This window comes from Sciurus carolinensis, chromosome 8, assembly GCF_902686445.1.
Source record: "Sciurus carolinensis chromosome 8, mSciCar1.2, whole genome shotgun sequence".
NCBI lineage: Eukaryota > Metazoa > Chordata > Mammalia > Rodentia > Sciuridae > Sciurus > Sciurus carolinensis.
Genome location: NC_062220.1, coordinates 84,086,850 through 84,114,666, shown reverse-complemented (window position 1 = coordinate 84,114,666; position 27,817 = coordinate 84,086,850). Strand labels below are relative to the sequence as shown.

Genomic DNA, 27,817 nt, shown 5'->3' with positions numbered 1-27,817 from the left:
CCATGCATTATATATGGTATGATATGTCAAAATACATTCTACTGTCATGTATAACTAAAAAGAACAAATTTTTCTATGAAAAAAGTAAAAATTTAATAAAACAATTAAAAACTTTGTGTTTCAGAAAGATACTCTGAAGAATGTTGAAAGATAATCAATAGAATAGGATAAAATATTTGCACATTATGTCCGACACTGACTTGCATTTAGAAAACATAAAAAATGCTTAGAATTCCACAATGAAAAAAACAACACAACTTAAAAAATGGGCAACGGATCTGAATAAATATTTATTTCTCCAAGAATATAAACAAATGGTCATTAAATGCATGAAAAGATGCTCAATACCCTTAGCTGTGAGAGAAATGCAAATCAAAAAACACAGTGACATAGAACTTCAAAACCACTAGGATGGCTAGAACCAAAAAGTCAGATAACAAGTGTTGAACAGAATATGGAGATATCAGAATGCTTGAGCACTGCTGGTAGGAATATAAAGTGATACATTCACTTTGGAAAATAGTCTGGCAGATTTTCAAACAACTAAACAGTTACCATATGACCTAGCAAATCTACTCCTAGGTGTATATCTAGGAAAAACTGAAATATATGTCCACATGAAAATTTATGCATGAATATTTATAGCAGCACTATTCATAATAGTCAAAAGGTGTAAAAAACTCAAATGTCTATCAGTGGATGAACAGATGAGCAAAATGGGACATATCCATACAAAGTAATATTTTTCATCCATCAAAGGCAATGGTGATCCAGAATGTTAGGAGTTTGGAAATCACCTCATCTGTCTTCTTAGCAATGAAAATTTTTACAGAGAAAATCAACTCTTCCTACATTCATCAGAGAAATTAAGGTCACAGGGATAATTGCTACTCCTGAAATTGGAGACACAAAGTGAAAACAGAGAATCACAGTTTAGTTAAATAGAACCCCTAAGCAGAAATTTCCACTGGAATCAACACTGGGAGAGGAAAACTTAAAAGACTGAATTCAAGTTCAAGAATTGAACATCTGGAAGATCAGTGTGCTCAAGGTAGAGTCAAAAAAAAAAAAATTGGGGACAGGGGTTTGGTCTTAGGGGGACCTTCACACTCTTCTTTTACCCCCAGAAGACCTACCATTTCTCAGTGAAATCTGGAGGGAAAACCCTTCACACTCCTAGGAGGAGAAGGGGGAAATTAGTCATTTTGAAATTCACTGAGCATCTATTTGGCTCTTAAGATTTGTCTTTAAGGAAATCCATTTTATCAGAGCCTAACCAGTCAACAGGGAAGGAAAAAACTAAACTCCTGTCCCAATTAGACTTCCTGGTTTACCTACATTGGGGAAAAACAAACTGAGACGATTCACTCCTGTCCCAATTAGACTTCCTGGTTTACCTACATTGGGGAAAAACAAACTGAGACGATTCAAACCTAATCATAGGACTACAGAACACTTTCTCTCCCCCATGATGCCTCATCTCTGTAATAGCTGCATACCTCAAACTTTATTTAAAAAATCTCCAGGAAATCCAGACACAGGAGACAAAAGCAAGGACATCAGAGGAAATTTTAACTTCTGACACCTCCAGCTACAGCAAAGGTAATACAACCTAACTCCCAGTCAGACAAAAACCTCACACTAAAAGGCTATTCATCTCAGTTCCTTTTATCCAATATGTCATGTCCAGCTTTCAACAAAAATCACAGAAAACAAAACAGAAACAAAAACCTTAGTCTGAAGGTACACAGCAAGCATAAGAACCAGACTGAGACATGGCAGAATGTTGGCATTATTGGGCTGGGAATTTAAAACAACTATGACTAATATGTTAAGGTTCTAATGGAAAAAGGAGGTATCATGAAAGAACAGACAGGTAATGTCAGCAGAAATGTGGAAGTTCTAAGAAAAAAATCTAACTAGAAATAAGAAACACTGTAACAAATGAAAAATGCCTTCAGTAGGTTCAGAATGGACACAACTCCAGAGAAATGACAGTAGAGTGAAACACATTATTACTTCTTATACATGTATGACTGTGTGACTAATGTGAGTCTAACAACATGTACAATCAGGAAAATGAGAGATTATACTCCATTTATGTATGATCTATCAAAATGCATAAATGCATTCTATTGTGATGTACAACAAATTAGAACAAATAAGAAAATTTATAAAAAGAGTGACTCAATGAACTTGAATATATGGCAATAGAAACTCCAAAACTCAAAAGCAAAGAGAAGAATAAACAAGACAGAACAGAATAACCAAAACTATTAGAAAATTAGACAATTAGAAAATTGACAATTAGAAAAGGTGCACATACACATAATAAAAATACTAGAAGAAAAGAGGAAAAAAAGAACTACATGAAAAACAGAATTTTCAAAAAACTATAGATCCAGATAGCACAGAGAACACCGAGCAGGATAAAACCTAAAAAAAATCTAAACCTAGGCATATCATACTCAAACTGCAGGAAATCAAAGACAAAGAGAAAAACCTGAAATGGGCTAGAGAAGGTGAAAAACGCCTTATGTATAGAGGAGCAAGAATAAGAATTTCATTGGACTTATCTTCAGAAACCATGAAAGCAAGAAGAGAATGGAGTACAACATATGAAACACTGAAAAAATAATGACCCACTATTACAGTTTGAATCTTATAAATGCCCCCCAGAAGTTTGTGTGTTGAAGGTTTGATGGTCCCCAAAGCAGTAATATTCAGAGATGACTGGATCATGAGGGCTCTAAGCTCATGAGTGGATTAATCCATTTATGGATTCATAGTTTAATGGGCTCAGGGGGAGAGGCTTTGTTATAAAAATGAGTTCTTTTTTCTTTCTGGCTACCATGAGCTGAATAGCTTTGCTCTACTACATACTTCTGCTATCATGTTGTCTCAACTCAGGCCCAAATGCAGTGGAACTTGGTGACCATTGACTGAAACCTCTTAAACTGAGTCTAAATAAATCTTCTGTCATTTTAAATTATTTTTCTCAGGTGTTTTGTCACAGCAATGGAAAACTAACATACCAATCAACCTAGAATTATGTATGCACTGAAATTATCCTTTAAAAAGTAAAGAAATAGAGACAATAATGCAAATACAAATTGAGGGAATTTGTCACTGGTATACCTGCCTTGCAAAAAAACACTAAATGGAGTTCTTTTTTTTTTTTTTTATTCTTTTTCTAAAGTTCCCATTTTATTTTGAAATTATTTTATATTTACAGAATAGTTGCCAACATAGTATAGAGAATTCCTCCATCTCCCTCATTTTATTCCCCATTGTCAATGTGCAAGTGTCCATTGCAATTTTTGTCAAAACTAAGAAAGCAACATCATATTAAAGAAACTGTAGAGTTTACCTGGATTTCTTTTTTTAAAAAAAATTTTAATTGAATGAAATTCTTTAAAAAGAAAATAGTATAGGTCCAAATTTAGATCTATAGAAAGATAAACACTACAGAAAAAGACAAGAAGAAAATCTTTTATTTTTCTTATTGTTATTTTCTTATTCTTACTTAAAAGATTTAATAACACCAATGATAAATCTAATTATGGCTTATGAATAAGTGAAATAAACATCAGCAATGTTATGAGAGACAGGATGGAGAAACTAGAAATACTGTTAACATCAATTAACAGAAAACTAGACTACTTATATTAATTGTAAACAGAGCATACTTCAAAACAGGAAAACTACCAGGAACAAACATGGGCATTGCTTTGTGATAAAATGGTCAGTTCTACAAGAAGTCACAATAATCTGTAATGTTTATGTGCCTAACAACTAAACATCAAAATATGTGAGGCAAAATCTGACGGAGTGCAAGGAAAAATAGATTAAGCCAATATTATAACCGGGGGCTTCAATATCTTTCTATCAGCAACTGACAGATCCAGCAGGCAGAAAATCAGTAAAGTTGAACTGGATACTGCCATCAACCAACCAACATCTATAAAATACTTCACTTAACAACAGAATATACATTCTTCTCAATCACAGTTCATCAAAGTAGAACAGTCTGAGTCAAAAAACACACCTTAACAAGTTTGTAAGAATAAAAATCATATAAAGTATGCTTTCTGACCATAACAAAACTGAACTAGGATAGCAGGGAAACTCCAAAATATTTTGAGACTAAAAACACAATTTTCAATATTGCATGAATTGAAGTAGTCTTAAGAGAAATTATAAGACATTTTGAACAAACTGAAGGTGAAAATACAACTTACAAAAATTTGTGGGATGTAGCAAAAGTAGTTTTAAAGGCAATTAATAGCTTTGAATAAAAATATTAGAAAAGAAGATAAAAAATCAATAATCTAAACTTCTACACTTCAGGTAACTCAAAAAAAGAAAAAATTAAATAAAGAGTAATTAGAAGATGATCCATAAAATTTAAAGAAGAAATCAACAGAGAAAATCAATGCAATTAAAACTTGGTTCTTTAAAAAATATCAAAATTGATAAACCCCTTAGTAGCTTAACTCAGAGAAAAAAGAAAGACATAAATTGACTGATTTCACAAAATAAACAGGGACTATCACTGATGCCATGGACATGAAGAATTCTATGCCCACAATTTTGATAATATGGATGAAATGGACCAACCCCTTGAAAGACACAACCTGCCAAAATTCACAAAAGGATATATGGATATATGATTATCATTATGTTACAGAAATTAAATCAATAATTGATAACTTCCCCAAAGGGAAAGCCTCTTGCCAGACTGGTTCAGTGATAAATTCTACCAAATATTTAAGGCATAAAGTATATTGATTCTCTACAATCATTTCCAGAAGATAGAAGCAGAAGGAATACTTTCTAACTTGTTCTATTACACCAACATTATTTTAATAGCAAAACCAGATAAAGACATTATATGAATGTACACCACAAAGTGAACTCTAATGTAATCTATGGACTTAGCTGATAAACTTAAATTTACAGAAAATTAAGGAGTACAGAGAATTTCCACATATCCACTTCTCCCTGCCCTGCGCACTTTATTATTCACTTTTTTGTGGGGAGGGAGTACTGGGGATTGAATTCAACCACTGAGCCATATCCCCAGCACTATTTTGTACTTTATTTAGAGACACGGTCTCAATGAATTGCTTAGCACCTCACTTTTGCTGAGGCTGGCTTTGAACTTGAGATCCTCCTGCAACAGCCTCCTGAGCTGCAGGGATTACAGGTGTGCACCACCACGCCCATCTTATTCTCCCTAATTTTTGCATTTTCAAGAAATATCATGTAGTTGGAATCCTACAGTATGAAGTTTTTTCAGACTGGCTTCTTACAATTAATAGTATGCACTTAAGTTTCTTTCATGTCCTCTTACTGCTTAATAGTTCATTTCTTTTTCTCACCAAATAATAATACTCTGTAACATGTAGAAACACATTCTGTTAATACATTCAACTACTGAAGGACATCTCTGTTGCTCTCAAGTTTTGACAATTATGAGTAAAGCTTCCATTAACATTTGTTTGCTGGTTTCTGTGTGGATATAACTGGTTAACTCAGGTAAATACCAATGATTGTTATCACCGGATCATATGGTAAGACTATGTTTACCTTTTTAAGAAATTGCCAGACCGTCTTACAAAGTACTTTTACCATTTCGTATTACTATCAGCAACAAAAAAGCAGCTTCCCTTCCTGGATATGCATTTCAAATATTTTCTCTTGGTCTGTAGCTTACCTTTGTTGTTAATGGCATCTTTTGAAGAGGAAGTTTCTCATTTTGATTTGTCAAATTTTTTATTATGCTTCATGCTTTTTCATGTCTTATTCTAAGAAGTCTTATGTGAGGCAATGCATGTTATATAGCTCAACTGAGTCATACCACAATGTGTACATGTTATAAAACAATATGCTATACATGATAAATGTATACAATTTTTTAAAAAGGCTTTGTCTAAGTCACAAAAAGTTTTTCTGTATGTTTTAGAAGTTTTGATATTTTTAGTTTTTATTTTTAGATGAGTGATATGAGTTAATTTTTACATAAAAATTCATATTTAATTTTCAACATTTATTGAAAAGACCATAATTTCTCCATTAAATTACCAAGCCATTAAGAAAAACTGGTTGACAGTATATGTTTTGGTCTCTTTCTGGATGCTATTCTGTGCTGTTGATATAATATCATCTTCTTTACTATAGGGTCATAGTAATCCTTGAAATCAGTCTGAAAAAGACCTCAAATTGTGTTATTTTTCAAAAATTTTTTGGTTACTGTAGGTTCTTTGTGAATCTTAGTAATATGAATTTCCTGAAATTTTGACTGGGATTATGTGTTTCTATAGATCAGTGTGGGAGAACAGCCATCTCAGAATAATGAGCCTTCTAATCACTTCATCTATATATGCTGTATCTATGAAGGCAAACATTTAATCTTCAGTAATACAACATTAATTTTAATGTAATTAATACTTAAAAACATTAATTTTTGTAATGTCTTAGATTTCATTGTATAGGTCTTGTTCATATTGTGACAAATTTATACCTAATTATTTAAATTATAATTACCAATCTTTATTGCTAATATATAGAAATATAATTTATACAGATGATCTTATATCCCTGATCTTTTTAAACTTATTTATCAGTTCTAACTTACTTGTCCTAGAAGGCTTTTGCAGGGGTAGATTTCTAGGGTTTTCAGCACAACTGACATCATCCTTGCATACAGGTGGCTTATTATTTTCTTTTCAATTTGTATGCCTTTTCTTTTCCTGATTTTTTTTTTTCCTGGCTTTTTACACTAGCTAGGACTCTACCATTGTGAATGTGATTGGAAATGATGAAAGTGGGCATCCTCACCTGGCCTCTGATTTTAAAAGCATTCTATCTTTCACCATGAATTATAATGTTAACTGTGGAGATTTTAAATAGATGCTCTTCATCAGATTGAAGGAATTTCCTTCTACTCCTACTTTGCTGAATTTGTTTCAGAAATGGATGTTCGAGTTTGTAAAATTCTTGTCCTGAAAATGTTAACATGATCAAATGGTTTTTCTCATCATGTCTGTTAAGATGTACCATACACTGGTTTTGAAATGTTATAGCAATCTTACATTTTCTGAAACAAAACACACTTGGGTAATGGAATATAATATTTTTTGTATGTTGGTGTTATTTGATTTGCTAATATTTTCTGAAAAACTTCAAATCTGTGTTCCCTGAGGATACTGCTCTGTACTTTCCTCAAAATATCTTTAGCTGGTTTTGATAATTGCATAATACTAGCTTCATAAGCCAAGACAGGAAGTGTTTCCTTTCCTTCCTTTTTTTCTGGAAAAAAATCTTGCAAAATTAATATTATTTCTTCCCTAGATGTTTGATACAATTTATTGATGAAGACAACTAGGACTGGAGTTTCTTTTCTAGAAAGAGTAGAAACTTCAAATATTTAATTAAAAATGGATATAGAGCTATTGAGGTTATCTACTCTTGTGTGGGACTTTTGTGTCTTTCAAGGAATTAGTCAATTTCATCTAAGTTGTATTTGTTGTCATCAAGTTGTTCATAATTTTTCTCATCCTTATAATGTCTGTTGGAGTTGTAGCATTCATGATACTGGCCATTTGTGTCTAGCTATTGTTTTATTAATTTTATTGATATAGCAAAGTTACGCTGATTCCTTCCTCTATTTTTGTTTTTTCAGGCCCCATTTTTATCATTTACTTCTTTGTGAATATTTTGGATTACTTTTGCTCTTATTTTATTTTTCTTATGGCTGACATCTAGATAACTGATTTGGAATATTGCTCTTCACTAATACAGATGTTTTCCTCTAGGTATTGCTTTATTTCACCTTCACAAGATTTAACATGTATTTTTAAATTTTCATTCAAAATATTTTTTGTGATTTCGTCTTTGACTCAAAGTTATTTAGTTATTATGTCTGTTTTTGTTTTTTGAGGTGCTAGGAATTGAACCCAGGCCTCAGACATATTAGGTAAACACTCTACCACTGAGATACTTTCCTAGTCATGACTCATGGTTCTTTAGAAGAAGAACCATGTTATAAAGAACCATGTTATTTAAATTCCAAATGCTTGGGGATTATTTTTTTGAAGATTGCTTTTGCTGGGTAAGGAATACAAAGTTGGCAGTGTTTTTTTTTTTTTGGGGGGGGGGTTTAAAAATCTCAATCTATTATATTACGAATTTTATAGTTTCTGTTTCATTGCTACCCATTATTCTTCTTTGGGTAGGGGGCAGGTACTATGAATTGAACCCAGGGATGCTTTACCACTGAGCTATATCCCCAGACCTTTTTATTTTTTTAATTTTGAGACAGGGTTTCACTAAGTTGCTGAGGCTGGGCTTGAACATGTGATCCTCCTACGTAAGGCTCCCAAGCTGCTGGGATTATAAGCATGTGTCAACACACACTGTGTTACCCATTATTCTTATCTTTCTCTTAAAGGTAATGTGTCTTTTTTCTTCTGGTTGCTTTCCAAATTTTCATTTTGTTTTTGAAATTCAGGAGTTTATGATGTTCCTAGCTATGTGTTTCTTTACATTTCTCCTGCTAAAAGGTTCACCTGGTTCTTGAATCTGTCACACTTAATGTTATTAATTTGTTTTGAAAATTCTTGACCATTTTATTTTCAACTATTTCTTCATTATCCCTCCCTTCCCTTTCTGAGATACTTATTACATGTATGTCAGATCTTTTGATTATGTCTCACATATTCTTTTTTTCTGTTTTTTTCCATTCTCTCTTCTGAGTTTCAGTTTGGATTTTTCTATTGACTGTCTTCAAATTCACTAATTCCCTCTTCTGCTATGTCTAGGTTTCTGTTAAACACATTGAATGAGCTAATTTCAAACACTGTATCCTAAATATGGAATTCTAAAATGTCTATATGATTAATTTCAGTTCAGATTTTCTAGTAATATTTTAAATGTCTCTATGTTTTTCTGTTCTACTAAAAATATATTAGTAAGTTACTTTTAAATTCTTATTTATAAAGTCCAATAAAAGGACCATCTATGGTACTGCTTCTTTTGTTTTCTCCTGATTATTGAACATATGTTCTCACCTTTCAGCATATCTAGTGATACATGCCTCTCTTTTTGTTTTCTACTTGTATTGAAAGCACTGGCCTGTGACTCAGTATCCCTTTCTTGGAAGTAGAAGTCTTACTCCTGCAATTTCTTTACATACATTGTAGGAATACAGAACTATCACTGCTTTTATTTACTGAGAATCTGCTTGAATATTGAATGTTACATTGGGTGATTCTTTTTATTTCATTTTTAATCAACAAGAGTATAGTTGCACTCTACCTGCTCAAAATCATCCAATCATTTCAACTGCTAATAATAATGAACAGATGACCCTCTGGAAGGCCATCATCAATGGCAAAATAAATAGATTTTTATGCATGGAAGTTGTTAAGAATGACCGAAAACACACACACACACACACTCTCTCTCTCTCTCCTTCTCTCTCTCCAATACCCTGTATTTCAGGAGATATAACACAGGACTTAAAGCCAGACACCTGCTCTAAACCTTATCTCTGTTATTTACTAGTAAAGCGATCTTAATCAAATTGCTTGCCTACTTTGAGTCTTAGTTTTCAATTTACAAAGATAAAATAGTATAGTATATTTCAAGTTCATAATGCTGTTGGGAAGACAAAACAGTATATTTTAAAGAACTATATAAATTAGAACCATGATGCAAAATGCCTTACACAATGTTATTATACCTTCTAAATCTACAGATCAAAAGCCATTAATTAAGTAAACTTAGGGTAGGGGGACAACTGATTCATGGACAATGATAGTTTGACATCTAGGAAAGAGTAAAAACTATTTTTAAAGTACCAATATGAATGCATGGTAAGACATTTAATATTGACTTAAACATTACTACTTATTTCAACAAGTCCTGGAAGCTATTACTTTATCTCAACACAGTAAAGTGATTAATGATAATAAGTCTGAATGCAAAGGTAAATAATATCCTATTATTATTGAAATACAGGAATATGTAATAAACTTGGGAAAACAAATTAAAAATGACAAAAATAAAAATTCCTGTTGGACAATCCGCAAGTGGATTCATTTCTACATAGGTGTCTTTATAACATGACCTTAGCATGTGTAACTGCACAAATAAAATGGAAAATCCACATCATTTACTTATTCTTATTAATGGAACACTTTGTAAAAGGTTTGATTTTTCTACAAGTCTTAGAACAAGAGACTGGCTTTAAAAAGATCACAGGAGAGGATGAAATCAACATTCTAGGACTATAAAAGAAAAAAGAATGAAGTGACTATATGAAGGAGAGGTCAGAGATGGCATGTCACATAGGTTGTTGGAAGCCAGAATCATTTTGAGCAACTCTAAAGAATGGGAAAGGAGAGGTGTGACATAGGGACTATGCTTCAGAAATGCTTATAATAATCATTTGGAGAAGTAGTATAAGTGAAATAAAAGTAGATCCCCCAAAAAATGGTTGTAAAACTGTGAATGAGGTAAGGAGGTTGCTCCAGAGCAGACTACAGAAACAGACTTAAATTGTCAAGATTATGCTAAAAAAAAAAAAAAAAAAAAAAAAAATTTTTAAAAAGTACTACATAAAGGCAGAAGAACATAAATGAGAAAAAAGCACATGCGGATAATGTAAAACAAAATAATCATTACCCGTTCTTATTAAAAATGGAGGTAGAACCAGGATATTTTTAGGATCATGCTCCTGTGATTTCTCTAAACCTTAAATGTGTTAGTTAAAAAATTAAGCATTATTTCATTCTGTATTTAAAGAACAGAAAAGGCAAAAGTGGCCTGATTTTCACATCCATTAAGATTTCATTATGTGATAAGTGTTAATACTGGCTAACTATGCCTAAGGCATATCAACCAAGCTCTAAAATAGTAATATCTGAAAAGACTTTTATAAAAACAATTTCCAACATAATTCAGTAATCTTATGAATAAACCAATATACCTTAGCAAGTGATTTTACAATAGGATTCTCCATAATCCCCTTGAGGAAAATTAGGTCTATTTCTTCTGCTCCTGTAGATGAGGGCAGCTCCGTAAGGTTTTCCAAGACTTGCTGCATTGCTGCTGAGATAAAAGCAACATAAAACAAAACAAAACAAAACAAAATAAAAACACTTAAATTCTAAGCCATTGTGGAGTAAGATTATAAAATAATGCAAATAAAGACATTAATAACACTATGAAAAAAATCACATTTAAAAAACAAAATAGTTAAGTAGTTTGAGTTTTGAGTTGACTTCATTTGCCTTAGTAACAGGATAAAATTTTGTATGTAATTTGGGTTGTCTTAGACTACGTCTTATACATATTAGAACTTGCATTTGCTTTGTATTTTTCAAATCTGAAAATACCACTCAAAAGAAAATACAAAAATCTGAGTAGTCTTATAAAAAATAAAATGATTGAGCCAGTAATCAAAAATTTTCCCACAAGTCCAGAACCAGGCATCACTGACAAATTCCACCAAACATCTGTAAAGAGTTAAAACTAATTCTTCACAAATTCTTCCAAATATACACAAGAGGTGGAACACTTTCCAACTCACTCTGTGAAACCAGTTGCCCTGATACTAAACCTGATAAAGACATTATAATAAATTAGTCAATATCCCTTATGAATACAGATGTAAAAATCTTTAATAAAATGCTAGCAAAGTGAATTCAGCAACATATAAAAAGAACTGTACACAAATGTCAGGTTCACTTTATTCCAGGAATGCAAGACTGGTTCAATATATGAAAGTCAATATAATATACCAAAAAAACAAATGACATCCCAATAGACACAAAATAAAACATTTGACAAAACCAAAACTCTCATGATTTTTTTAAAATTGTTTTTTGTAACCGAACTAGGAGAAGGGAAATTTCTCAATCTCCTAAAGGATATCTACAACAACCTGAAGCAAACATCATGCTTAAAGCTTTTTCTTGAAGATGAGGAATAAGAAACCAGTTGCCCTATCTTGTTTTTTTTTTTTTTTTTTTTTTTTTTTAACCATTTCTATTCAGTTTTATATTAGACGTTCGAGCCGGGTAGATAGGCAAGAAGTATGAATGAATGAATGAACAAATAAATAAATAAATAAATGGCAACCAGATGAAAAAGGAATAAGTAAAACATATTTAAAAATCTATTTAAAAGTATGATCTTGCATATGAAAAATCCTAATACACAAAAAATTTTCTTAGAATTAATAAATTAAATCACTGAAGTTTTGGGTACAAAAATCAAATGTATTTCTACATACTAGTAACGAGCAATCCAAAAATTAAAAAAATAAATAAATAAATAAAACACTCCTTTTACGGTAGCATGAAAATAGAAAAGAAAATGCTGAGGAATAATGTAGCCAAAAAAAAAAAAAAAAAAAAAAAAAAAAAGCACAAAATGTGCATATTAAAACCATTAAACATCATTGAAAGATTGAATCTTGACCTAAATGAATGGAAAGAAATCTCATGTTCACAAACTAAAAGACTTAATATTGCTCACATGGCAGTACTACCCAAATTGTACAGATATAAGGCAATTCCTATCAAAATCTCAAAAATCATAGCTTTTTTTAATTTTTGCAGAAATCAAAAAGCTGATCCTAAAATTCATATGAAACACAAAGAACCCTGAATTGCAAAAACAATCTTCAGTGAGAAGAATGAAACACACATTTTTAAGTTTCAAAACTAACAAGCAATAATAATCAAAACTGTGTGGTACTATCATATAGACAAGTAACATCAGCCCAGAAACAATACCATAAAAATAGTCTTTTCCAAAACTGAGGTTGGGTCAAATGGACATGCACATGTACGACAATAAAGCTAGATCCCTCCCTCAACCAATATCACAGTTTAATTTTACTAGGATTAATTTTATTAGTTTTATCTCATTTTAGTGTTCCTTTAAAATAAATTTATTAACATTGCAGTTAATTTTAGAACATTTATCTTCTTTAAAATAAACCAACACTGTGTTATGGTTTAGATATGAGGTATTCCCCAAAAGCTCTGAGTCAATGCAGCAGTGTTGAGAGATGAAGTGATTAGATTATGAGAGTTGTAACCAAACCAATCCATTCTAATTTGAAAGAACTACTGTACTAGGTGTAACTGTCAGCAAGCAGGGTATGGCTGGGAAGAGGTGGGTCACTGGAGGTATGTCCTAGGGGATTACATCTTGTTCCCCAATCTCCTCCTCTTTGGATCCTGCTGTGAGGGAGCAGTTTTTCCCTGCTGCACCCTTTCACCAAGGTGTTCTGCCTTACCCTGGGGCTGAAGGCAATGGTGATGGCCCACTGTGGATTGAACCTCTGAAATTGAGCCAAAATAAATTTTTCTTCCTCCAAGTGTTTTTGTTTTGTTTTGTTTTGTTTTCTCCTTTTTGGTACTGGGGCTTAAACCTAGGAGTGCTTGACCACAGAGCCACAACCTCAGCCCTTTGTACTGTGTATTTTCAGAGGGTCTAAATTGCTGAGGTTGGTCTTGAACCTACAATCCTTCTATCACTATGGATGGCTCCTCTAAGTTGTCAGGTATTTTGGGCACAGCAACAGAAAGATAACTAGACAAATTGTTAAAAGTCAGATTGTACTAGTACATGGTTTATAATGAAATACAGCAGTTCCCTGTTCCATGCCATCTCCCTTCTCCAAACTTATCCTACTCCCCAGGAATACTATGAATGTGTTAATAGTTTCTCTTAAAAAGATCAGTCAATAATTTCTTCTCTTTTTAGATAATATGCTAATACTGGTACTTTTTGACTGAATCTTTTTGTATATCAATTTTTTTAGAATACTAGAGATTTAATATTTTATCTTCCCTAGTCTCCCAACTTTGAATTTCAAATAAAATCAACCACTTTTCATATAGAACTCTTGAGTTTTTTCCAAATGCTCCAACAATCATCACATTTCTATCAATATTTTTCCAAATGCTCAAATACTTTTCTAAAACTCTATTAGTTCTGTTCCTTGACTTCTACCCATTATTCCTCTCCCAAAGCATTCTTCTGTGTTTTAATCTGTACATATTCATCTCTAGGTCTCCTACTCTACGTTTAAATGACTGAAGATTTGGAAAGTAAAGAGGTGAATGGGAACACAAAGAACACTTAAACCAAGGAGGAGGAAAACCATGCTACACTAAGATGAAAGAATATACTAGGAAATAAACAATATTTTAAACACTGCTTCTCAGCCTCTTGGCTAAGATCTAGTGAATAATATATACTTCATAATTTTGCTTGAGTTCAAAGTTTACTTTTAAGCAGGCAGGGAACAATAGAATTAATTTTGAAAAGTATTTTTGTCCTGATTTTATCCATGTAGTTAGCTCTACTTGTCATAATTACTTATATTTCTTTTCTTTGGCATTCTATGTTTGTCTTTTTTTTTTTAACTTTATTATGGAAAATTTTAAGCATATATAAAAGGAAACAGAATAATATAATGAATCCAACAACTCTCACCTCAATAACTTAGTAAAACCCTGCCTCAAAGTAGAAACATAAAATGGGGCTAAGGTTCTAACTCAGTGGTAGAGCGCTTGCCTAGTATATGTGAGGCACTGGGTTCAATTCTCAGCACCCCATATAAATTAAAAAAATAAATAAATAAATAAATAAATAAATAAATAAATAAGACAACTAAAAAAAAGCACCATAAAATGGATTCTGAGGATATAGCTCAGTACAAAGAGAGAGGAGGGGAGGGGAAGTGAGGGGAGGAGAAGGGAGGGTAAAGGAGAGGAGAGGAGAGGAGAGCACAGGAGAGGACAGGAGAGGGAAAGAAAACAAAGATTGAATTATAGTGGCCAGGAAAAGCTGAAGAATCCTCCCACTTAAAAAGTGCAAAATGGCTCAAGATGTAGCTCACAGATAGATGACTTACCTTGCATATGTATGGCCCTGGGCTTGATCATCATTGAGGAAAAATAAAAGATAAGAAATAAATAAAAGACAAAGAGAGAGAAAATATGAGAACGCCACTATGAATCAAGAAAGACAAAAATTCACAAATCAAGTACAAAGAAGGAATTAAAAGGGAAAGCAGAAATCAATAAAAATGCAAATATATGAAAGATTTAATCAATAAGCCAATAAATAGCTACTATTTCAAAAGAACAATAAAACAGTCAAATAATCATCACGAAAAGATAAACTATATGAGAAATGAAATGAGAAAATAAATACAGGTATAGAGACGATTAATGGGGAATTCAATGAACAACTCCTCCAAAAGCTTGCAACTCTCAGTAAATGCTTCCAAAGATATTGAATAGGATCAAATGCTGGACAAAGAATTCAAAGCAAAGATGTTAAAAATGATGAATGACTTTTAAAAGGATACAAATAAAGAGCTTAATGAATTATGGAAGATAATGTAGGATATGAAAGTGCAATTCAGTAAAGATATAGAGAATCTGGAAAATAACCCAATAGAAATCTTGGAAATGAAAAGCTCAATAAATCAAATAAAAGAAAAAAATCAGTTGAAAGCTTCTCCAATAGACTAGCTCAAGTGGAAGAAAGAATATCAGGGTTTGAAGACATGGTTGATGAATTTTCACATTCCGATAGTAATAAAGAAGAAAAAAAGTTAAGTAAGAAACAATAAACAGAAGTTAAGAGACCTATGGGACACAATTAGAAGGTCTAGGTAGTGAATTATATATATATATAAAGAAGGAGCAGAGGTGCAGATTAAGGACATAAAGAACCTATTCAGTGAAATAAGAGTAGACAATTTCTCAAACCTTGGAAAAGTTATGGACATTCAGGTACAGAAGGCACTTAGAACCCTAAATAAATATAACAAGGACCTCTTCATATCATATTACAGCAAAAGTGCAGAACAAATAAAGAATATCAAAAGCTACAAGAGAGAAGCACAAAGTCTAGTCTCAGTTGAAATTCTTAGGACCAGGAAAGTATGAAATGAAATATTCCAAGCCCTGAAAGAAAATAACTGCCAAGCTAGATTACTATATCTAGCACAGTTGTCCTTCAGAATCAAAGGAGAAATAAAGACCTTCCAAGATAAGTATGAACTAAAGGAATTCATGACCATTAAACTGCATTAAACAGAATACATAAAAGAATCTTACACACAGAAGAGGAAGAAAGAGAAACACTATCATAAGAGCATAGGAAAAAAATAAATCTCACTGGAAGAGTAGATAAACAAATGAGAACTTGGAAAAAAAATTATTAATTCAGTAAACCAAGCTTCTAAGAGGAATAAGGGATAAAGAAATGATCATAAGTTATTTGAAATAATCAGAAGAAAAACACCTAATGGCAGGAAGTAGTATATATCTTTCAGTAATATCCCTGAATGTAAATGGTCTTAATTCTACAATTAAAAGATGCAGACTAAAATTAAAAAAAAAAAAAAAAAAAGATGCAGACTAGTTGACCGATTGAAAAGCAAGACCCAGCAACCTGGTGCACAGGAGTAACTCACCTCACCAAGAGACAAAAACAGACTGAAAGTGAAAGAATGGAAAATGATATTTTAACCAAAGAGAATCTGAAAGTAACCAGCAGCAACTACACTCATATCTAGCCAAAGAAACTTCAAGACAAAATTAGTTAGAATAGACAAAAAAATGCCACTAAATATTGCTAAGGGGAATAATTGATCAAGAAGATAAAATGATTATAAATACATACATACCAAACATGGGAACACCCAATTTTATAAAAGAAACACAACCGAACATAAAGGGAGAGACAAGCCCCAATACAACAGTAATGGGTAACTTCAGTACCCAACTCTCATCAATAAATTACCCACAGCTCCCCCGAAAAAAATCAAATAACAGAGTTAAATTATACTATCGGTCAAACAGACTTAAAAGACTTCTACCGAATATTCCATCTAACAGTTACAGCATACATATTCTTATAATCAGTTCATATAACTTTTTCTAAAATAGACCATATTTTAGGGCATAATACAAGTCTCAAAAAATACAAAAAAAAAGGAACTAATTTCCTACATCTTATCAGATCATAATGGAATGAAAATAGAAATCAACAGCAAGAAGAGCTACCGAAACTATACAAACACATGAAGATTGAACAATACTCTTCTGATGATCAGTGAGTCATTGAAGAAAGAATGGGAAGAGGGATTCAAAAATTCCTAGAATCAAATGAAAATAACAAACCGGAATCTGTGGAAGACAGCAAAAGTAGTACTAAAAGGGAAGTTTATAGCTATGATTGCCTACATTAAAAAGACTCAGAGACCTGAAATAAGTAACTTTTTTTTTTTTTTTTTTTTTTTTTTTTTTTTTTTTTGCGGTACTGGGGATCGAACTCAGGGCCTTGTGCTTGCGAGGCAAGCACTCTACCAGCTGAGCTATATCCCCAGCCCTGAAATAAGTAACTTAATGATGCATCTCAAGGTCTCAGAAAAATAAGATCAAAGCAAACTCAACTTCAGAAGAAAAGAAGTAATAAAAGATCAGAGCTGTCCTACATGAAATAGAGACCAAAAGAACAATACAAAAGATGAATGAAACAAAGGATTGGTTCTTTGAAAAGATAAACTATATTAACAAATTCTTAGAAAAACTAATCAAACAGAAAGCAGATCGAATAAATAAAACTACAGATGAAGGGAGATATTAGGAACAGATACCAATGAATTCCAAATGATTATTAGGAATTATATTCCAAAAGAATGGAAAAGCTAAAAGAAATTGAAAATTTTTTTTAAATATATGACCAACCAAAATTAAACCGAGAGAATTAAAAAAAAAAAAACCTAAATAGATCAATAACAAGCAATGAAACTGAAGTAGTAATAAAGTCTCCCAACAAATTAAAGTCCAGGATTAGAAGGATTCTCTGATAAATTTTATCAGACTTTAAAAGAATTAACACTAATTAATGCACCTCAAACTAGTCCACAAAATAGAATGGGAAGGAACCCTTTCAAACTCATTCTATGAAGTCATTATTACCTGCTACCAAAACCTGATAAGGACACACAATAACAACAAAAAAGAAAACTATAAGCCAATATCCTTGATGAACATAGATGCAAAAGTCCTGAATAAAACACTTGCAAATGAGTTCAACATGTTAAAAAGATCAAACCATATGGAACCACATGATCATCGCATATTTTATACCAGAATTGTTTGCAAAATTGTGAGGTGTGACCAGTGCATGAAACTTTTTTAAAAAATTGTTGTAATACTTAAAAATCATTACTAAACTGTCTTTAATTGCAAGATTAGGATGCACCGAATACTTGTGACTGTACATTAAAACTGAATGTCCAAATCAATGCACATCGTTTCTTCACAACAGTTAAGTGAACATTTTTCCAGTCCAGAAAAAAAACGGTAACACATCATTTGTTATTGGTTCATCCATTATACTCAAAATATTAACTTGAAAAATATTTACTACAGTGTTGTGAAGTATGGACTTAGAAAATTTAATATTCTGTGTCCAAAGATTTTGTGCTGCTATCATTTGCTTTATTATCTGACATTCCACTCATGTAAGAGGTGTTTACCACTAGTACGGCAGCACTCCAAACAAACCATACAATTTGGCTTTGGGAAACACACATTCAATAAATGTGTAATGAGAATTCTAAGTTCCCAGCATGTAGTGCATGAAAGGACAAATGTGTATCCATAGCCTACTAGTGAATACATTGCTGCTGTGTTTATCTTTTGAGCAGCATAAAGAACAGAATTATATCATGCTACCATTACAGGATGAAAGGTTATAAGCAAATTTTGGGACTGAAAAAACAGGCTGCAACAATTACATAGTAACAACGATTATGAAGTGAAATACAGTACACCATATCTGAGGTGGTTTCATTCCAAGGATGAAAGGAAGGTCTAATACATGCAAATCAATAAATCCAATACAACACATAAACATAATCAAGGATAAAAATCACATGATTATATCTATAGTTGCAAAACAGCCTTCGATAAAATTCTCTTTTCATGATACAAAACCTGAAGACATTCGGTAAAAAGAATCATACCTTCGACGGGGCGATCCAAGATGGCGGCCTAGAGGGAGACTGCACCCCCGGTCGCTCCAGAACCCAGGAGCTAAGAGGGGGAGGCATAGAGAGACTCGGACTGAAATAGAGCCACGGGTGAGTCTGCCCACTGGGTAAAGCTCAGCCCGGGTGGCAGGCCCAGATAGAGGTGGCTTAGCGGAGCCGGGCAGGGCAGCTAGAGTCATCCACAGGCAGTCCTGCGCACTCCGGCGGTGGGCCCCGCCCACACAGCCAGCTTCTCCAGGTTCTCGGAACGGAACTGGCCCGCTAGTGAGAGCCTTTCTGACCAGAGCAGGCTCCGAGTCCCGGAGCCGCTGCAGCGCAGTGTACTCCTGCAAAGAACCAGCGGAGAGCCTCGATCTGCAAGCAGCCTCAGGGATAAGGGCAGGGCAGCCGGAGACCTCTTCAGGCGGCTCTGCCCACTCCGGCTGCGGGCTCTCTTCACGGGGAGATCCAAGATGGAGGCCTAGAGGGAGACTGCACCCCCGGTGGCTCCAGAACCCAGGAGCTAAGAGGGGGAGGCATAGAGAGACTCGGACTGAAATAGAGCCACGGGTGAGTCTGCCCACTGGGTAAAGCTCAGCCCGGGTGGCAGGCCCAGATAGAGGTGGCTTAGCGGAGCCGGGCAGGGCAGCTAGAGTCTTCCCAAGGTAGTCTTCCACACTCCGGCAGTGGGCTCTTCCCACACGGCCAGCTGCACGGTGCAGGACCACAGTGAGAGCATTTCCGCACAGAGCCAGTTCCAAAACGTGGAACCAGTAGGGGGCTAGGGGCAGTTTTCTTCGGATGAGCTGCTTTATCAGATTCCTCCAAGACATCAGGCTACTGAAGGCTGGGAGGTGATACACTGGAAATCTACTGGGACACTATAAGCCAATAGTGGAAAACTGCAATATCTCAGGGTCCCACTGACAACTGACCATTATGAGAAAACAAGGGAAGAAAATGTCCCAAACAAACCTAGATACTACATCAATAAAACCCAATGACAGCACAGCAGAAGAAATGTCAGAAAGGGAGTTCAGAATGTATGTAATTAAAACGATCAGGGAAGCTAATGAGGAGATGAAAGAGCAAATGCAGGCATTGAAGGAGGAGATGAAAGAGCAAATGCAGGCATTAAATGATCGCACCAATCAACAGTTAAAAGACCAAATACGGGAAGCAAGAGATCATTTCAATAAAGAGTTAGAGATACTGAAAAAAAAACCAAACTGAAATCCTTGAAATGAAGGAAACAATAAACCAAGTTAAAAACTCCATAGAAAGCATAACCAATAGGATAGAACACCTGGAAGACAGAACCTCAGACATTGAAGACAAAATATTTAACCTTGAAAACAAAGTTGGACAAACAGAGAAGATGGTAAGAAATCATGAACAGAATATCCAAGAACTATGGGATATCATGAAAAGGCCAAATTTGAGAATTATTGGGATTGAGGAAGGCTTAGAGAAACAAACCAAAGGAATGAACAATCTATTCAATGAAATAACAACAGAAAATTTCCCAAATCTGAAGAATGAAATGGAAAACCAAGTACAAGAGGCTTATAGAACTCCAAACATACAAAATTACAACAGACCCACACCAAGGCACATTATTATGAAAATACCTAACATACAAAATAAAGACAGAATTTTAAAGGCCGCGAGAGAAAAGAATCAAATTACATTCAGAGGGAAACCAATAAGAATATCAGCAGATTTTCAATCCAGACCCTAAAAGCTAGAAGGGCCTGGAACAACATATACCAAGCCCTGAAAGAAAATGGATGCCAACCAAGAATCTTATACCCAGCAAAACTTACCTTCAAATTTGACGATGAAATAAGATCCTTCCACGATAAACAAAAGCTAAAGGAATTTACAAAAAGAAAGCCAGCATTACAGAACATTCTCAGCAAAATATTCCATGAGGAAGAGATGAAAAACAACGATGCAAATCAGCAACAGGAGGCGCTAGCCTAAAGGAATAGCCAAATAAAGGAGAAACCAAATCATGTCAAAAAACAAATATGAGTCAATTGACTGGGAATACAAATCATATCACAATAATAACCCTGAATGTTAATGGCCTGAATTCATCAATCAAAAGACATAGACTGGCAGATTGGATTAAAAAGAAAAATCCAACAATATGCTGCCTGCAAGAGACTCATCTCATAGAAAGAGACACCCATAGACTAAAGGTGAAAGGATGGGGAAAAACATACCATGAACACGGACACAGCAAAAAAGCTGGAGTATCCATCCTCATCTCAGATAATGTGGACTTCAAACCAAAACTAGTCAGAAGGGATAAAGAAGGACATTACATGCTGCTTAAGGGAAGCATAAATCAGCAAGACATAACAATCATAAATATCTATGCCCCGAACATTGGCTCATCCACGTACGTCAAACAAATCCTTCTCAATTCCAGAAATCAAATAGACCACAACACAATAATACTAGGCGATTTTAACACACCTCTCTCACCACTGGATAGATCGTCCAAACAAAAATTGAATAAAGAAACTATAGATCTCAACAACACAATCAGCAATTTAGACTTAACGGACATATATAGAATATACCATCCAACAAAGAACGAATACACTTTCTTCTCAGCAGCACATGGATCCTTCTCTAAAATAGACCATATTTTATGCCACAAAGCTACTGTTAGTAAATACAAGAAGATAGAGATACTACCTTGTACTCTATCAGATCATAATGGATTGAAATTAGAAATAAATGACAGAATAAAAAACAGAAACTTCTCCAATACCTGGAGACTAAATAATACACTATTATATGATGAATGGATAACAGAAGACATCAGGAGGGAAATAAAAAAATTCTTAGAAGTAAACGAGAACAAAGACACATCATATCAAAATCTCTGGGACACTATGAAAGCAGTACTTAGAGGAAGATTTATTTCATGGGGTGCATTCAAAAAAAGAAGTAGAAATCAACAAATAAACGACTTAACACTACAGCTCAAAGCACTAGAAAAAGAAGAGCAGACCAATACCAAAAGTAGTAGAAGACAGGAAATAGTTAAAATCAGAGCCGAAATCAACGAAATCGAAACAAAAGAACAATCGGAAAAATTAACAAAATAAATAGTTGGTTCTTTGAAAAAATAAATAAAATTGATAAACCCTTAGCCACACTAACAAAGAGAAAGAGGGAGAAAACTCAAATTACTAAAATTCGGAATGAACAAGGAAACATCACAACAGACACGAGTGAAATACAAAACATAATTAGAAGCTATTTCGAAAATCTATACTCCAACAAAACAGAAAACCTCGAAGACATCAACAAATTTCTAGAGACATATGAACTACCTAAACTGAACGAGGAGGACATACACAACTTAAATAAACCAATTTCAAGCAATGAAATAGAAGAGGTCATCAAAAGCCTACCAACAAAGAAAAGTCCAGGACCAGATGGGTTCTCAGCCGAGTTCTACAAAACCTTTAAAGAAGAGCTCATTCCAATACTCCTCAAACTATTCCATGAAATAGAAGAGGAGGGAACCCTACCAAACTCGTTCTATGAAGCCAATATCACCCTGATACCTAAACCAGACAGAGACACATCGAGGAAAGAAAATTTCAGACCAATATCCTTAATGAACATCGATGCAAAAATTCTCAACAAAATTTTAGCAAATCGCATACAAATATATATTAAAAAGATAGTGCACGACGATCAAGTGGGTTTTATCCCAGGGATGCAAGGTTGGTTCAACATTCGGAAATCAATAAATGTCATTCACCATATCAACAGACTTAAAGTTAAGAATCACATGATTATTTCAATAGATGCAGAAAAAGCATTTGATAAAATACAGCATCCCTTCATGCTCAAAACACTAGAAAAAATTGGGGTAGTGGGAACATTCCTAAACATTATAAAGGCCATCTACGCTAAGCCCATGGCTAATATCATTCTAAATGGTGAAAAACTGAAAGCGTTCCCCCTAAAAACTGGAACAAGGCAGGGATGCCCTCTTTCACCGCTTCTATTCAACATCGTCCTTGAGACTCTAGCCAGAGCAATCAGACAAACCAAAGAAATTAAAGGGATACGAATAGGAAAAGAAGAACTCAAACTATCCCTGTTCGCTGATGACATGATTATATATTTAGAGGAACCTGGAAATTCCACCAGAAAAGTTTTAGAACTCATAAGTGAATTCAGTAAAGTAGCAGGTTACAAGATCAATGCTCATAAATCCAATGCATTTTTATACATAAGTGATGAATCTTCAGAAAGAGTAATTAGGAAAACTACCCCATTCACAATAGCATCGAAAAAAAATAAAATACTTGGGAATCAATCTCACAAAAGAGGTGAAAGACCTCTACAATGAGAACTACAGAACACTAAAGAAAGAAATTCAAGAAAACCTTAGAAGATGGAAAGATCTCCCATGTTCCTGGATAGGCAGAATTAATATCGTCAAAATGGCTATACTACCTAAAGTGCTATACAGATTCAATGCAATTCCAATTAAAATCCCAATGATGTACCTTGCAGAAATAGAGCAAGCAATTATGAAATTCATCTGGAAGAATAAAAAACCTAGAATAGCTAAAGCAATCCTCAGTAGCAAGAGCGAAGCAGGGGGTATTGCAATACCAGATCTTCAACTCTACTACAAAGCAATAGTAACAAAAACGGCATGGTATTGGTACCAAAATAGACAGGTAGATCAATGGTACAGAATAGAGGACATGGACACAAACCCAAATAAATACAATTTTCTCATACTAGACAAAGGTTCCAACAATATGCAATGGAGAAAAGATAGCCTCTTCAACAAATGGTGCTGGGAAAACTGGAAAACTATATGCAATAGAATGAAATTAAACCCCTATCTCTCACCCTACACAAAACTCAACTCAAAATGGATCAAGGACCTCGGAATCAGACCAGAGACCCTGCATCTTATAGAAGAAAAAGTAGGTCCAAATCTTCAACTTGTTGGCTTAGGATCAGATTTCCTTAACAGGACTCCCATAGCACAAGAAATAAAAGCAAGAATCAACAACTGGGATAGATTCAAACTAAAAAGCTTTCTCTCAGCAAAGGAAACTATCAGAAATGTGAAGAGAGAGCCTACAGAGTGGGAGAATATCTTTGCCAACCATACCTCAGATAGAGCGCTAATTTCCAGAATCTATAAAGAACTCAAAAAACTCTACACGAAGAATACAAATAATCCAATCAACAAATGGGCTAAGGAAATGAACAGACACTTCACAGAAGAAGATGTACAAGTAATCACCAGATATATGAAAAAATGTTCAACATCCCTAGTAATAAGGGAAATGCAAATCAAAACTACCCTAAGATTTCATCTCACCCCAATTAGAATGGCGATTATCAAGAATACAAGCAACAATAGGTGTTGGCGAGGATGTGGTGAAAAAGGAACACTCATACATTGCTGGTGGGGTTGCAAATTAGTGCAGCCACTCTGGAAAGCAGTGTGGAGATTCCTCAGAAAGCTTGGAATGGAAACACCATTTGACCCTGCTATCCCACTCCTTGGCCTATACCCAAAGGACTTAAAATCAGCATACTACAGAGATACAGCCACATCAATGTTCATTGCTGCTCAATTCACCATAGCCAGATTGTGGAACCAACCTAGATGCCCTTCAGTTGATGAATGGATAAAGAAACTGTGGCATATTTATACAATGGAATATTACTCCGCAATGAAGAATGATAAAATTATGGCATTTGTAGGCAAATGGTCGAAATTGGAGAATATCATGCTAAGTGAGATAAGCCAATCTCAAAAAACTAAAGGACGAATGATCTCGCTGATAAGCGGATGAGGACATATAATGGGGGGTGGGAGGGGCTAGCATTAGGTTTAGGGTTAGGTTTAGAGTTAGGCTAAGGAGAGCGGTAAGAATGAAGGAAAGAAGGACTGTGTAGAGGGAAAAGAGGGGTGGGAGGGATGGGAGGGGTGGGGGGTAGGGGAAAAATAAAATAAACATCATTACCCTATGTAAACGTAAAAAAAATTAAAAAAATAAATAAAATAAAAAAAAAAAGAACCATACCTTCACATAATAAAGTCTATACACAACAAACCCAGAGCCAACATCATAGTGAAAGTGAAAAAACTGAAACATGTTCTCCAAAATCAGGAATGAGACAAGGGTGTTCACTCTTACCACTTTTATTCAATAGAGTACTTGAAATTTTAGCCAAAGTAACCAGGCAAGAGAAATAAAAAAGGAAATAAGTCAGATTATCCTATTTACAGATAGGATTCTATACTCTTGGAAAACTCAGAGACTCCACCAAAAGATTCTTATAACTGATAAACAATTTAGCAAAGTAGCAGGACACAAAAATGAAAATTTCTACAATGAAAACTGTAGGGCTGGGGATATAGCTCAGTTGGTAGAGTGCTTGCCTGGCAAGCACAAGGCCCTGGGTTCAATCCTCGGCACTAGAAAAAAAGAAAAAAGAAAAAGAAAACTGCAAAACACTAGCCAGGCATGGTGGTACACGCCTATAATCACAGTGGCTTGGGAGGCTGAGGCAGGAGGATCGCAAGTTCAAAGCCAGCTTCAGCATAGCAAGGCACTAAGCAACTCAGTGAAACCCTGTCTCTAAATAAAATACAAAATATGGCTGGGGATGTGGGTCAGTGGCTGAGTATCCCTGAATTCAATACCCGGTACCAAAACAGAAAAGAAAAGAAAGAAACTTGTAAAACACTGAAGAAAGATATCAAAGACAACACTATAAAATGGAAAGTCCTCCCAGTTCATGACTGGGAGAATATTGTTAAAAGGCTCATATTACCAAAAGCAATTCCCTTCAAGATACTAATGCCATTTTTCACAAAACTAGAAAAAATAATCCTAAGATTTTTATGAAACCTTAGTTAAAAGACCCCAAATAGCCCAAGCAATCCTGAGTAAAAAGAGCAATGCTGGAGGCATCACAATACCTGATTTCAAGATACCCAACAGAGCTACAGTCACAAAAACAGCTCGGAATTGGCACAGAAACAGACAGGTAGACCAATGGAATGGGATAGAGGACCCAGAAATAAATCCACATATCTACAGCCAAGTGAGTCTTGACAAAAATGCCAAAAACATATGCTGGAGAAAAGCCAGCCTTTTCATCAAATGGTACTGGGAATATTGGATATCCACGTGTAGAAGATTGAAATTAGATTCCTATTTCTCACCCTGTACAAAAATCAACTTAAACTAGATCAAAGACCTTAATGTAACACACAAAATTCTAAAACTATTAGAGAAAAACATAAAACACTTCAAGATAAAGGAACTGGCAACAATTTCCTGAACAGAACACCAATAGCTCAAGAAATAAAAGCAAGAATTGACAAATGGGATTACATCAAAATACAAAGCTTCAGCACAGTGAAGGAAACAATCAACAGTGAAAAGACAACCCATAGAACGGAAGAAAAAAATCTTTGCTAGCTATTCATTTGGGAGAGGACTGATATCCAGAATAAAGAATTTTTTAAAAAATCAAAAGAACAAGTAATCCAATAAAAAAGGGCAAAAGATGTGAACTGAGACTTCTCAAAAGAAGTAAAACTCAATATCGTTAACCATCATACTAATCATGCCCCAGAGCTGACGCATCGCTCTTTCCCAGTCACCACCACAGGTGGACAACACCTTTTCACACCTTTTCACATATCTACAGCCAAGTGAGTCTTGACAAAAATGCCAAAAACATATCAAAGGTACTGGGAATATTGGATATCCACGTGTAGAAGATTGAAATTAGATTCCTATTTCTCACCCTGTACAAAAATCAACTTAAACTAGATCAAAGACCTTAATGTAACACACAAAATTCTAAAACTATTAGAGAAAAACATAAACACTTCAAGATAAAGGAACTGGCAACATCATCCCTTGGGAGTCAAATTTCAATATCATGGGCTGCCCGAATTAGGATAAATTCTCTTAGTAATACTCTATACTTTCTAATTCTGACAAACGTATACAATTAAATATCTTGGTATTTGTTTAATTACAATTTCCTCCCTAAATTCTAAGTCTGTGAAGCATAAAAATCATTTATATCTTGTTTCAACCTGTGTCCCCCCAAATTAGGCCACAGTCCAGCACATCATGTGTTCTTGATAATACAGCTTCAGTCACAAAATTATAACATCTTTTTCTTATCAAAATCATTAATAGTTTTTAATTATATCTTCTTATTACAAATAAGTCTACATCATACTGGAAGCAGCAAAATGTGATATAGTTTACAGACAGTTATTTTAAAGCTATACATGAACTGTATGACAAGATAGAAGTTTATCTATAAATGCTTAAACTACTAAAATGGCAAGTTTTTAAGAGTAATAATTGCTGATTAATGAATTTTTAACTTTCTATAGTATAATTCATTATGTGAACCAAATTTTATAAAATTAATGGTATTTTCCCACCTATATCCTATTCCAAGAGTTCCACTATAAGAATTGCTTTACAAAAGCATTTCTACTCAATTTTAGAACTTTAATTAGATGAGCTATATTCTTAAAAAATTAGAATAGAGACTATTTTAACATTAAAAATCCTTTTGTGGCCACATTTGGTGTTATGTTCACACTTAATTCAATAAAATGAATTCCCCAGTGAAAATGATAGCTAAAGTAAATGTTTATAAGATGGTAAAGAAAAA

At 34.1% G+C, this 27,817-nt stretch overlaps 1 protein-coding gene across 7 annotated transcripts in view; it reads right to left on the bottom strand.

The window, feature by feature from the left end:
• The window catches only part of Pals2 (protein associated with LIN7 2, MAGUK p55 family member), a 125,421-nt gene that overhangs the window by 60,356 nt on the left and 37,248 nt on the right, over window positions 1-27,817 (bottom strand). For 4 of the 7 annotated variants that reach the window (XM_047560950.1, XM_047560954.1, XM_047560955.1 and 1 more), the window contains exon 2: window positions 10,997-11,115. The exons of 1 other annotated variant lie outside the window; for it this stretch is intronic. In XM_047560950.1, the coding sequence (XP_047416906.1) occupies window positions 10,997-11,113 (117 nt within the window). In that variant the 5' untranslated portion in view covers window positions 11,114-11,115. Of the gene's footprint in view, window positions 1-10,996; window positions 11,119-27,817 lie in introns of all 7 variants that reach the window. 2 more of the 7 variants (XM_047560951.1, XM_047560953.1) reach the window with 1 other exon arrangement.